General features: G+C 44.8%; 1 protein-coding gene across 10 annotated transcripts in view; it reads right to left on the minus strand.

Moving 5' to 3' along the window:
- Nucleotides 1-216: 216 nt before the first annotated feature.
- LOC115173984 (nuclear transcription factor Y subunit gamma) overlaps nt 217-13,720 on the minus strand; it is a 42,935-nt gene continuing 29,431 nt past the window's right edge. For 6 of the 10 annotated variants that reach the window (XM_029732541.1, XM_029732539.1, XM_029732543.1 and 3 more), the window contains exons 4-11: nt 11,741-11,854; nt 8,267-8,362; nt 6,573-6,731; nt 4,668-4,739; nt 2,858-3,010; nt 2,477-2,587; nt 2,108-2,161; nt 217-1,973 (exon numbers count right to left, since the gene is read on the minus strand). In XM_029732541.1, the coding sequence (XP_029588401.1) occupies nt 1,854-1,973; nt 2,108-2,161; nt 2,477-2,587; nt 2,858-3,010; nt 4,668-4,739; nt 6,573-6,731; nt 8,267-8,362; nt 11,741-11,854 (879 nt within the window). In that variant the 3' untranslated portion in view covers nt 217-1,853. The remainder of the gene's footprint in view (nt 1,974-2,107; nt 2,162-2,476; nt 2,588-2,857; nt 3,011-4,667; nt 4,740-6,572; nt 6,732-8,266; nt 8,363-11,740; nt 11,855-13,720) is intronic. The other 4 variants (XM_029732536.1, XM_029732537.1, XM_029732535.1 and 1 more) reach the window with 3 other exon arrangements.

A 13,720-nucleotide genomic window follows, 5' to 3' on the forward strand; every position in this document is an offset into this window, starting at 1 on the left:
TATTCTATGTGATAAGGCCGCACAGAAATCCGTAGATTATCTGAAGTACCCAAAATGGCTATACAGTGTGCGAAATTGCATTGCTAAAGAACTGTGTTGTACTACACAGTGGTTACCAATCGTTTCTGAATAGATTTAAATCACCTCGTACATCATCTTTTTTTATGCACACATCACAACAACACTAGTGGGGAAAAAACTGCAGAAAAACTCCTGTTGAAAAAAGATTGCATGTAATGTTTTTTATTTGCATTTTATTTTCTCACAAACCCAAAGTTTGTTTACAAAATAGAATGTCTACCCATCTATTGCATATCATGCTGGCAGTTTAAACTACATGCAAATCGACAATAATAAGAACAACAATGATAATAATTAAACTTACTAAATAAGAAAGGGGAGGAGGAAGAGGGGTGGTCATAAAAACAAATTAACATTGACAAGTTACAACAGGTATTCAAAAAAAGAGTTTATAAAAAGGGGCCTTTCCTCCAGTGGAGTTGTTTTTATACAGGAGGCTTCCTCTGAGAGCAGGGCAGGAGAACCACAAACCTCTCGGGATAGAGAAACAAAAAGTAAAGGGAGAGAAAAAGAGAGAAGGGGAGAAAGAAGAGACTGCATAGAGACAGAAAGACCTAACCCCTCCCTGCTCTAACAATGATAGAGTGATCAGTGGAAATTAATGGAGAGATAGAGAGGGGAATGGAAGAGGTGAAGAGGGCCACAGGGAAAGTATACTGCAGTAACTGCACAATATTGAATGACACACACACACACACAAACTCAATCATACAGTTAGAAGCCCTTTCATCGATGGCAATGTCTCGTCAATGTGAAAAACTGCGAGAAACTAACATAACTTAATTGACCTATCATGGCTGGTCTCATACAATTGACAATGATTTATTGTGAATTAAATGGTTTAGGTAAGAGTATGGCTTTATAGTTTATTATTTTAAACGGCTACACATAAAAACATTACAAAGAAAGGATTCATGTTCTCTTCGCTTGGAGACAAAACAAGGGCCAAGCCTGGGTCAGATACCAAAGGGTTTTGGTCAAAAGTAGTGCTCTAGAGGGAATTAAATGCATCCTATTCCCTCTATAGAGCACTACTTTTGACCAAAACCCTTTGGACCGTGGTCAAAATGAGTGCATTGTATAGGGAATAGGGAGCCATTTGGGACGCACACATAGAGAACACAAGAGCCACCCATATGGTGTACTTCACAGAGAGACAGAGAATATACAGAGGTTTGTACATAAAGGGTATACAGACACTGAGGATGAACAGTTGGTCACTAAAACGGAGGAGAGTTGGGTCCTGGAGGATTCAGCGTTCCGATACCCTTTGTGTAGCTCTCATGAAGGGGCACTAAGTGAGGCTTTTTTGGGGAACGTATCAGGTGAGAGTGGGTGCCTGGAGGAACTAATGGAGGCAGAGAGAGACGATATGAAATGGGAATGAGAGGGAGTTGTAGAGCAGTCCCTTTGGTATCTGACCCAGTACACTGAATAAAGAACTGTTGTTGTCAGACAGTCCCTTCGGTATCTGACCCAGTACACTGAATAAAGAACTGTTGTTGTCAGACAGTCCCTTTGGTATCTGACCCAGTACACTGAATAAAGAACTGTTGTTGTCAGACAGTCCCTTTTAAGTATCATGTCATAGACCAGTGTATTGAATGAGAATGAGGGTACATCCCAAATGGCACCCTATATTAGGCTCTACTTTTGACCATTTTGGACGCCTCCTAGGAGGTCCCTTGGCGGTTTGAGCCAGTATTGTCCTTATGGATGGTAGCAGGTGGTGTGGTCAATGGTTTGGTGGTCAGGAGGATGCTTCCAGAGCCTCAGTCTGTGCTGACCTGTGTGGTGACCTGTCCATCGGCCGTCTGATTGGTGGACTGGATGAACAAGGGCTGGCTCAGGTCCTGTCCCGCCGGCATCACCTGCTGAATCTGATACAACTGCTGTAAGGAGAGAGAAGAGAAAAGAGAGAGAGAGAGAGAGAGAGAGAGAGAAAGTGAAAAATAGAGAAAAAGAGGGAGAGTAAACAATGTGAGTGAGCGACAGGAGTGAGAGATCACTGAGATGTTCCTCTTACCTGTCCGTCAGTAAACTGGTTGAATTGCTGCTGGCCTTGCTCTGTCTGTGTAATCTGAGAACAAACCAAAGAGAGAGAGAGGAGTCAGTCAGTCACAGTGCTTCACACAGCCACTATTCAAACCTACACCTCTATTAAAATGCAACTGAAGGAAATTAACAATATAGAAATAGATTTACAAAACAATATAGAAAACACATTTTTAAGATGAATAATGGTATCATATTTTGAATGTTATCATATGTTACTACCTTAATGTTATTTCATAAACTAACAGTGATACCATACCAGACACTACATTACAGAGGTGAAGTGTCTACATACATCTGATGCGATACTATGGATTTAAAAAAGGTCCATGTTCAGTACCTGTACCTGCTGAGTGTTACCCAGCGTCTGGATCTGTCCCTGAACCACCTGTGTGCCAGAGACAGGCTGTGCCAGCCGGATGTACTGCAACTGACCATTGTTCAGCTGCACCTGCACACAGCCACCACACGGGGGAGACACTTTAGGATGGGAAGGTCATAGATACACAATGCAGAGGTTATCATGATCACTGAGCTAGTTAGAGCAGAGCATCAAAATGGAGGACAGTATAAGGTTCACCAACTATAAGGAGATTTATCTCCAATATTTAACTGAAGAAAATGTGTAAATATCCTTAGAAAATGGAGCTTTAAAATGATTATAATTTTTCCAGTAAGGTCATTCTAGGAGACTTTCCTCCTCTATATCTCTCTCTCTTACTGGTATCTGCTGGATCTCTGCGGAGTTGGTGATTATCTGCTGCATGACCTGCATGGTCTGTCCTGACTGCACCGTCTGGGTCTGGCCCTGGGACGACGCCTGTACAATCTGGACCTGCTGGTCCCCCACCTGCATGGTCATTGGAGCCCCTCCCTTCAGGGTGGAGAAGGAAGATTCATTGTTAAATGACTGGTGAGAGTCTGGTGACTGAGACATGTAATGTGATGATTGTCCCAAAGAAAGAAAGAAATCCAGTCAATCTGATCTGACGTCCCTAATAAACCATCAGATCTGATCTGACTAACGTCCCTAATAAACCAGCCGATCTGACTAACGTCCCTAATAAACCAGCCGATCTGACTAACGTCCCTAATAAACCAGCCGATCTGATCTAATAAACCAGCTGATCTGACTAACGTCTCTAATAAACCAGCCGATCTGACTAACGTCCCTAATGAGCCAGTTGATCTGACTAACGTCCCTAATAAAGCAGCCGATCTGACTAACGTCCCTAATAAACCAGCCGATCTGACTAACGTCCCTAATAAACCAGCCGATCTGACTAACGTCCCTAATAAACCAGCCGATCTGACTAACGTCCCTAATAAACCAGCCGATCTGACTAACGTCCCTAATAAACCAGCCGATCTGACTAACGTCCCTAATAAACCAGCCGATCTGACTAACGTCCCTAATAAACCAGCCGATCTGACTAATGTCCCTAATAAACCAGCCGATCTGACTAACGTCCCTAATAAACCAGCCGATCTGACTAACGTCCCTAATAAACCAGCCGATCTGACTAACGTCCCTAATAAACCAGCCGATCTGACTAACGTCCCTAATAAACCAGCCGATCTGACTAACGTCACTAATAAACCAGCCGATCTGACTAACGTCACTAATAAACCAGCCGATCTGATCTAATAAACCAGCTGATCTGAGTAACGTCCCTAATGAGCCAGTTGATCTGACTAACGTCACTAATGAGCCAGTTGATCTGACTAACGTCCCTAATGAGCCAGCTGATCTGACTAACGTCCCTAATGAGCCAGCTGATCTGACTAATGTCACTAATGAGCCAGTTGATCTGACTAACGTCCCTAATGAGCCAGCTGATCTGACTAACGTCCCTAATGAGCCAGCTGATCTGACTAACGTCCCTGAGCCAGCTGATCTGACTAACGTCCCTAATAAACCAGCTGATCTGACTAATGTCACTAATGAGCCAGTTGATCTGACTAACGTCACTAATAAACCAGCTGATCTGACTAACGTCACTAATAAACCAGCCGATCTGACTAACGTCCCTAATAAACCAGCCGATCTGACTAACGTCCCTAATAAACCAGCCGATCTGACTAACGTCCCTAATAAACCAGCCGATCTGACTAACGTCACTAATGAGCCAGCTGATCTGACTAATGTCACTAATGAGCCAGTTGATCTGACTAACGTCCCTAATGAGCCAGCTGATCTGACTAATGTCCCTAATGAGCCAGCTGCTGCTGAGTCAAAAGTTAAACTACAGGCCTTGGAGCACCAAGTGGAGATGAGATGGACAGGAGAAAAGGAAGGCCCTCATGGGGTAAACTAACCTTCCTGATTAAATGTGGAGGGGTGCGCTCCGAGATGACATTTCCCCTAGGTACAGATCTAGGATCAGCATCCCCTCTCCCAACCCTAACCTTAACTATTTAGTGGGGTAATTGAAAAACTGATCCAAGATCAGCATCTAGGAGCAACTTCACCCTACAACTAGGAGTGCTGGGATGGGAGGGGTGTTTCAGATGGAGGAGGTGTTTTTTACCGTGATAGGTGTGCCCTGTGACTGGGCTACCTGCACCTGCTGTAACTGTTGCATTGTGGTCCCCTGCAGCACCTGAAGGGGGCAGGGAGGAGAGAGGAAGGGAAAGAGGGAGCTTTACAAACATGACTACAAGCACATGCAGAGTGCAAAGGAAGAAGTAGCGCACACACACACACCTGTCATCAGATCACACACACACACAGTCACACACCTGTCATCAGATCACACACACACACACACAGTCAGACACCTGTCATCAGATCACACACACACACAGTCAGACACCTGTCATCAGATCACACACACACAGTCAGACACCTGTCATCAGATCACACACACACAGTCAGACACCTGTCATCAGATCACACACACACAGTCAGACACCTGTCATCAGATCACACACACATAGTCAGACACCTGTCATCAGATCACACACACACAGTCAGACACCTGTCATCAGATCACACACACAGTCAGACACAACAAACAATGAGCATGTGAACTGAATTATGGTTGGAAGAAATGCATAGAGCAGAAGGGATGCAGATGAATGGAGAAATAGCAGCTGTTAATGAAGATAAAGGTGTATCCTACAGTAGGAAATGGTAGTTCCAATAATACATTATAGATGTGCAATAGAAATGGAGGTTTGGTTTCGTAACAGATCAGTCCGTTAGGGACTTTGTGGCCTGAGAGGGAATGTGACAGAACTGGTGCAACAGTGACGACTAGTGACACTGAAAGCTCTTTGCAGGCAAGTCTGGCGAAGATGCGCACACACACACACACACACACACACACACACACAGGAATTGAGCAATGAATTTGGACCTCGTTACCCTCCTCCCTCAATCTCCAGGTATCTCACACTTTATCCATCTGTTTTTCAGATCCTTTCCCCTCTTCCATCCCACCATCCCTCTTCCTCCCTGGCCTCTTAACTGTAACCCAGTAGTCTAAACTAGTCACCTATTCTAAGATGCCAGTCATGTAGTGACCTCCCCTGCTCTGCTCGGTGACTGTGAGGGGACTGCGGTAGTAACAGTAGCAGCTCTAGCCTGACTGTGACTGTGGAACTGTGACAGATCAGTGAAACTAAGGCAGCCTCCTGAAGCAAGGAGAGAGAACACATTAAACAGGGAGGGAGAGAATAATGGAGCAAGAGAGGGAACACAAAAGAGCGACAGAGGGGTGCCTGGGGAACCACACTCAGAGAAGGAAAAAAGACTAGGGATGAGGGGGCAACCCACCCATCCGTTTACTCATATGTTCCTCCTCTTCAGAGAGAAGTACAGTGGAGTGGCAGAGAGCAGTCTCACAGGGAGTCTAGGCTGCATCCCAAATGGCACCCTATTCCCTATGGGCCCTGGTCAAAAGTAGTGCACTGAATAGGGAATAGGGTGACATTAGAGACACAGCCCTAGTGTTACTGCACTGTGTTGTTCTGGACCTCCAGCAGAGAGGGGAGTGACTGAAGTGGGCAGATCAAATGGCCCTGTATCACTGCTTTTGTAGCTGTGTGTTTGTGTGCTGGGTGTGTACGGGTCATTCATCCCTGCTGGTGGGAAAGACTTGAGGCCAGAGTGCGGATCGGCTGTGCTTGCCAAGGATAATATCAATAAAACCCACTGTTATTACCCCATTCACACTGTTTTCTAGTGGACAGGGTTGGAGAGGGTTGTTGACTGGGAGAGTGTTAGGAGAGCTGGTGATCTGCCAGGCTGTGTCATGGTGTGTGTCTGGTGTACACTACATCTTTGCCTAGGCTGAATGTTGGTAGCTTACCGGTTGTTTGTGGAGTAGTATGTTCAGTGTGTCTGGTGTGGTGCGTGTGTGTCTGCACACGTGGTCTCTCTGTCTGTGTCAGTGCACGTACGTGTGGTGCAGGTCTATTCTCCAGTCTACCTGTCCTTGCTGTGGCTGCGCGATGATGATCTGTCCAGGCTGGATGGTGGCAGCCTGTTGTCCAGTGGCCTGCTGGCCCTGCACCTGGCCTGGCTGCTGAGCCAGGGTGAAGTAGTACTGAACCGGCTCTGCTGGGGCCACCGACTGACGCACCTCCTCCTGTACACACAGAAAAAGAGAGGGGGCAAGAAAGAGAGAGAAAAAGAGAGAGAAATGGTGAGAGGGAGCGAGAGAGGTGGTGAAAGAGAAAAAGAGAGGGGGGATAACAGAGAAGCCTATCAGTCCATTACATCTCCATGAATTATTTTGCCAGTGTAATACAATAGGTAAGAGACCCAGATAAATAACTGATAGGGCCTGGATGGATGAGTAATGTGATTCTAAATAGAGGGTACGTCCCAAATGGCACCATATTCCCTATTCAGTGCACTACTTTTGACCAGAGCCCTACGGGAGCCCTATGGGCCCTGGTCAAAAGTAGTGCACTACATAGGGAATAGGGTACCGATTGGGATGCAGACGGAGGATCCATTAGCCCTGGAGGACCTTGATGATCCCAGTCGACAACACTCAGGCTCAAGGCCTTATGGGTCTTCGTCAAGACAATGGGTTTTCACAACCCAACAACACTTTTCAGAACACAAGAACACTTCAGCAGACAGAAAGGGATCATTTCCATTCATGAAAACAAGACCTTGGCACACTATTGAGAATGTTTTAATCATAAACTATGAATGGAAAGCTCATTCAATGACACATTGGACATTTCGTCAGCCATTAACAAGCATGAAGGCTCTTTGTGTCTAGTCTGATATGGTTTAACAGCTGCCAGTTAGAGCAATGCCACAGCACTACAAGCTTCCATATTTCTTTGTGCTCAGAAAAGTAAACTCAAGGCCTCATCATTGTCAGAAGTACAAGGTAACAGTTCCCTAAAAGGTGCGGGTTGGTTGATCTTCCAGGGTACTGTAGGAGGTGGCAGTTTCCCCGTCACCAGAGGCGTAACCACCCCTCTCCCAGCTCGATGATGTCACAGCTGAGAGTGTAGGATGTTTACACCCCTGGCCACAGACTTGGTGAATCGGTCTATTTAGGTGGTCACAACTTAAAATGCTTAGGAGCCACTGTTCAGCCTAAAAACACCATCAATCTGAGTCAGGACTGTAATGTGGTAGAGGGGGCATCTGTTAACACAGCGGTGATTATGTTGATAGTGATTACAAGCTATGGAGTATTGGTGGTTCTGATGGAGGTTAGAGGCTATGGTGGTGTATTGGTGGTGGTTCTGATGGAGGTTGGAGGCTATGGTGGTGTATTGGTGGTGGTTCTGATGGAGGTTAGAGGCTATGGTGGTGTATTGGTGGTGGTTCTGATGGAGGTTGGAGGCTATGGTGGTGTATTGGTGGTGGTTCTGGAGGTTAGAGGCTATGGTGGTGTATTGGTGGTGGTTCTGATGGAGGTTAGAGGCTATGGTGGTGTATTGGTGGTGGTTCTGATGGAGGTTGGAGGCTATGGTGGCACTGTTGGAAGTAATGGGCAGCCAGACGCTGCAAACATCCGACTGAAAGCCCTTGCTGTCCAAACCCCAGCTTCCAGTCAAGGATGTTTACAGCGCCTCCAGGCTGCCAGGAGTGGTACTCCACCCTGCCGGGGTCCTGAAATTAAATGTAGATAGATCCACACACACACCCTACCTGTCGTTTGGGGGGCTTGAGCTCGTCCCGGGGAACAATGTCGATAAGGAAGTCAAACTGGTCGAACTTCGTTATCGCCATGGCAATGTCGTTCCTCTGTAACACAGGAAATAAGAGTTGAGGCTGAACATTAGGCTCCTCAATCAGTATGTGAAAAAAGTAAGCTAAATATAAAACCGGCTTTGTACTTCTGCTGCTTGCTCCAAATATAGCCTTTTTGAAAGCGTTTGAAGAAAAGACAGTTTAAAAAAAACTTCTAGGTCAAACTCAAACAGCTTTGTAAACAATAGTAAAAGGAGTTTGCTCTCAGTGGAACTGTAAAAGGCTTTGCCTACTTCAATCAACACATACCACGTAAAAACAGCAGAATTAGCCATAGAGCCATAGGCCCACTGTGAGCAGCACCAGATTAAGGACACCGGGAGTTGTGTGATGTATTCTTAGCATCACTGTCCTCCCGAGGCCCACTCCTCTAGTGTGTGTCATTTTCCACAGGATATTGGCATCTAAGTCCCCCCATTGGGCCCCCCTACATCTGTGTATTTATAGCGCTGTGAGATTAATATATCAGGTAACACCGGGTCACATCCACAGTTGTTATATTGATGAGCGTCGCCATGGAGACCCTGATCGGCGTGCCGTTGGCACAATGGAACCCTAGCACCGACGAGAGCCGGCGTGTGTGTGTGTGAAAGAGAGATAAAATGAGTGTGATTGCAAGCAGAGCTGTCTTATTAATAAAACACATGTAACACCACCTGTGGTGTAAAAATGCAATTAACGTGAGGAACTTGAAACCAAATTGGCATTCTATTTCGGGGTTGTTAAAGGGTAGGAAGCATTTGTTTTTACTCACCAAAGTAAAAACACAGTGTGGTCAAAGACTTAGTAACTTAGTTGTAGTCACGATATGGTTACCTATAACTACAAACATACTTATGTTTAGGGGTTTTTACATATTTAATAACTTATGTCCGGGGATATCTTCTAAACTACCCACAATGCACTATTTCTCAAAGTCTTATGGAGAATCTACTCTGCGTTAGCTAGTTCGAATTGGCTAACGTTAGCCACTAGCCATGCAAGACCGAGTGTTGTCAGTGGTGAGCTATAATCCACCAAACACGAGGCGGTGTGAAGTAAACAACCAATCAGATTCCCCACACGTGGGGGCCGCATGATCTCCACAAAGTAGGGTACCAGAGTTTTTCAACCTTGGCTTAGTACTAGCGAGCTACCGTAGATGACTGACTGTGCTGTTGTCATAATTTCAATCTGCCTGGAGTTTTCCTACGATCGCCGTCTTATTGTAGACTCTTCTCCTCATCTCCTGTGACCAATACCGCCTCTGGATTATTGCCTCTGAAATCTTTCTTTAGATTTACCTCACTATATCGCTATTGGATTAGCAGACTCTCCCTCGGCTGGTGAAATGGCCTCTCCCACTGAATCACCTCTCTCCTTAGCCAACTCAGCTGGGTGATTCTCATGAAACCAATTTTAAACATGTCTGCAGCAAATGGGGTTACAAAACCATGATGCATCTGCAAAAATCAACTATCATTCTAAAGACTAAGATGTTAAAAAAATATATATATAAAAAAAATGTGTTACTTTAAATAGATTTCCACCCCAAATTCCCATTACCGAAATGCGTCTCGATTAAATTCTCGGGTAATTTTATACAACTTTACTTTAGAAAAACCTAACTTATTTGAATAAAACAAAATATGTTGCTATAATTTGTCATTTAAAAATGGTATACTACTTTAAATTTACATTAAACAAAAATATTTATTACGTAAAACCAGTGTGCGTGGTCTCATTACCGTAACACTCCAATCAGTTTTGAAATAAAGTTTTAGTTAAGTTAATTTATTCGCTTATATGCCACATCTTAATAAACCAATATTACCTGTAAAGACCTTGGATAAACAGTTGCGGTAATGAACATTTTTGCATTGGTAATTGTGGAAAAATGCATAATGTCCGATCAAAAAACATTATAATGAAATAGATTTCATGAAAAATAACACTTGATAATTTTTGGGTCAAATACCTGTTCCGTGAGAACGACCCAGCCATCAATCGGTAAGTCTCCGCTTTCTCTACTTCACATCTGCTGGCTTTTTTGTGTGTGTTCTGTGGGTTCCTGCCTGTGCTAGACTAGCTGTTCTCTGGCTTACTTCTTAGCTTTGTTGACGGTGGTGGTTGGCTAGATTACTTAGTTATTTTAGCCTGCTAGCTAGCTTAGCCAGCTAACTTTAGCTAGCTGGCCAAGATAACTACATATACCGGTAACATTATTTGATAACTGGTTAGATGGTTTAATTTAATGCAGCTGTAAGATAGGTGTTGATAGCAACTGGCTGACTAATGCATTGCTAACGTAACGCTAGCCGGCTAGCAACCTTGCAAATTGGAGTTGCTTACCAAGATGACATTGAACATTTCTGAGTGGCCTAGTTACAGTTCTGACCTAAATTGGCTCCGAAATCTATGGCAAGACTTAAAAATGGCTGTCTAGCAAATATTGTACAATGCAGGTGTGCAAAGCTCTTAGAGACTTACCCAGAAAGACTCACAGCTGTAATCGCTGTGATTCCTCACATGTATTGACTCATGGTTGAATACTTATCTAATCAAGATATTAGTATTTATTGTAATTTACATTTTTTTTTTTACAAATGTTAGAATTGTTCTTCCACTTTGACTGAGTATGTTGTGTAGATGGTTGACAAGACATTTCAATTAAATATATTTGAATCCCACTTTGTAACACAACAAAATGTGGAAAGAGTCAAGGGGTGTGAATACTTTCTGAAGGCGCTGTGTGCATGGATGAAGAAGAGAGAGAACTGGGGCACTCTGCTTTAATGTTTCATTGTGTGGCTGACTGGTCTGCCCTCTGACCCACAGGTGTGACTAGCCCTGGCTTTCCAAACCCATCTGATCAACACACTCTTTTCTCTCCCTCTCTTTACTCTCTTTTCTCTCGCTCTCCCAGTCTCCCTCTTTTCTCGCTCTCCCTTCCTCTTGCTTATCTCACTCGCTTTCTCACTCTTACTCTCCCGTTCTCTTCCCCCACACTCTCTCCCCACAATCGCTTTCACTTTGTCTCTCTCTAGGTCTTCCCCATTCCCTAGCGTCACTCCAGGATCCATGTAATTCTCCTGGCTCTGGGATAAGAGAGCAAAATGGCGTTGCAAGTAAAAGTGGGTCACGGGAGCCAAGCTTTGCTTTCAGAGCGGACAGAGAGAAAATAATTTTAACAGAGCCGGTCCTCAGGGATGGCGGTGTGGGGCCTACACACACACACACACACACACACCAGGACAATGGCATGTGTGCATGTGTTGTCTTTAAATGTATAATTGGGTCAGCAGACTGCATGTGCATCTGCGCATGACCTCTTTACAGAATAGGGAAGGTGCGCGCGTGACCTCTTTACACAGTAGGGAGAGTGTGACTGACCTGTAAGGTGCGTCTCTTGTTGTCTTCAGTGTGAATCCAGGCCCTCAGCGTGAGCTCTGTGATGAAGATCTGAGCTGCCTTGGCAAACAGCACCGGAGCCTCCGCACTGATCATCTATGGAGACACGGCGATGACATGTTAGAACTAGGGGGAAACAGGGAACACACACAGAACACACAAACGTACACAACTAGATAGGGTTGTATAGATAGGCCGCCCGTAGCCTTTGCTAAAGGGAAGAGACCCAACTTAAACTTTTGAAAACCTTTCCACTGAGTGACATTTAGAAGTTGGGCATGTCGGGGAGTTCGCCCGGAAGGCAAGCAGCAGGCTACAGAGCTGCTGGGTCATGGCTAGCATAACAAACACACACACTCTGTGTCATGGCTAGCAGAAGGGTCCCTCTAGATGTACAGCATGTCAGTGATCTGCTGATCTCCAAGGCTGGGGTTACATGAAGCAACTTTCATGCAATTTTAGTTGCAAATTACATCATCTCAAGCAACTTTGCTGTTACATGAAGGAACTCAAACGCAATTAAAATGGCATGTGACAGCCAATCATGTCACCTGCTGCCTTACATTGTGGTTTCACAAATTATTTGTTTATCCAACCGTTTAGTTATTGTAACAAGGATATAGAACAAATGCAGCCTGTACAATTTAGCTAGTTAGCCAAAATGACATCGCAAACACCAACACAGCTAGCTAGCTATGAGCTAACCAAGCTAGCAACAAACTATAATATATTTATTTGTATATATCTTTTTGCATTACAAACAGAATCTCAAAAACGCTGTAAAAATGTATAAAAGATCTGGCAGGTCTTGGGCGATGGTCTTCCACAGATTCAGATGATAAGGTGTTGTTCATGTAACCGATATGAAATGGCTAGCTAGTTAGCGGGGTGTGCGCTAATAGCGTTTCAATCGGTGACGTCAATCACTCAGACCTAGAACTAGTTGTTCCCCTTGCTCTGCAAGGGCTGCTGCTTTTGTAGAGCGATGGGTAAAGATGCTTCGAGGGTGGCTGTTGTCGATTTGTGCAGAGGGTCCCTGGTTTGAGCCCAGGTAGGGGCGAGGAGAGGGACGGAAGCTATACTGTTACATTCAGACAAGCAGTTCAGAAAGGCTGGGCAGTAGCTTAAGCGGAGGGAGCTTCGATGGCACAGAGAGGGAGCAGTGTCAGTCAGTTACTTAGACAAGCCCAGAGATCTTCATCAGGCACCTCGTCTGTTGTCTCCTCCTCCTCTGTAGGTAGGCTGGATAGTCCACTACTGAAGTGTAGCACCCACCTGGGTGATGCTTGGCAGCTATAAGCGACAGAAAGACCACCACACCTAGGCAGTAGTCAGGAAACAGTCCCCTGCGAGGCGGCCCACTCAACCCCTCACACTGCTATATCAAATGGTGGACCACTTCAGTTGTAAATGGTAAGGGAGAAGTTTGGATTCACTTACATTTATTGACTGCTAAACCATGTACAATCATTTGTATACTTCTCCTGCTGTGCTAGTCTCTGTTCTGTCTACCCTGATTGCGGTTTGTGCTGCGCAGCACTGACAGCTGTGTTGACATGACAACTGGGTCGGAATTCCGAACCTTCGAATGGATCATGTGACAAAAGTGTCTGTTTTTATTGGCTGTTGCTTGCAACTAGTTGTACAAAGTTGAAAAGTTTCAACTGGGTGCAACCAAGTTGCAGATGAGTTGCAGAGGGGTGTTTCACGAAGCAGTCAACAAGCAACTCAGTTACAATCAACTAAAATTGTGTGCAAGTTGTAACTGCAGCCTTCAGCTTCTTCCTCAACCCAGTTAAGCTGCTACTGCTTGTCTATTTAGCTGCTACTGCTTGTCTATTTAGCTGCTACTGCTTGTCTATTTAGCTGCTACTGCTTGTCTATTTAGCTGCTACTGCTTGTCTATTAAGCTGCTACTGCTTGTCTATTAAGCTGCTACTGCTTGTCTATTAAGCTGCTACT

The sequence above is a fragment of the Salmo trutta genome, chromosome 34 (genome assembly GCF_901001165.1).
Source record: "Salmo trutta chromosome 34, fSalTru1.1, whole genome shotgun sequence".
Taxonomy (NCBI): Eukaryota; Metazoa; Chordata; class Actinopteri; order Salmoniformes; family Salmonidae; genus Salmo; species Salmo trutta.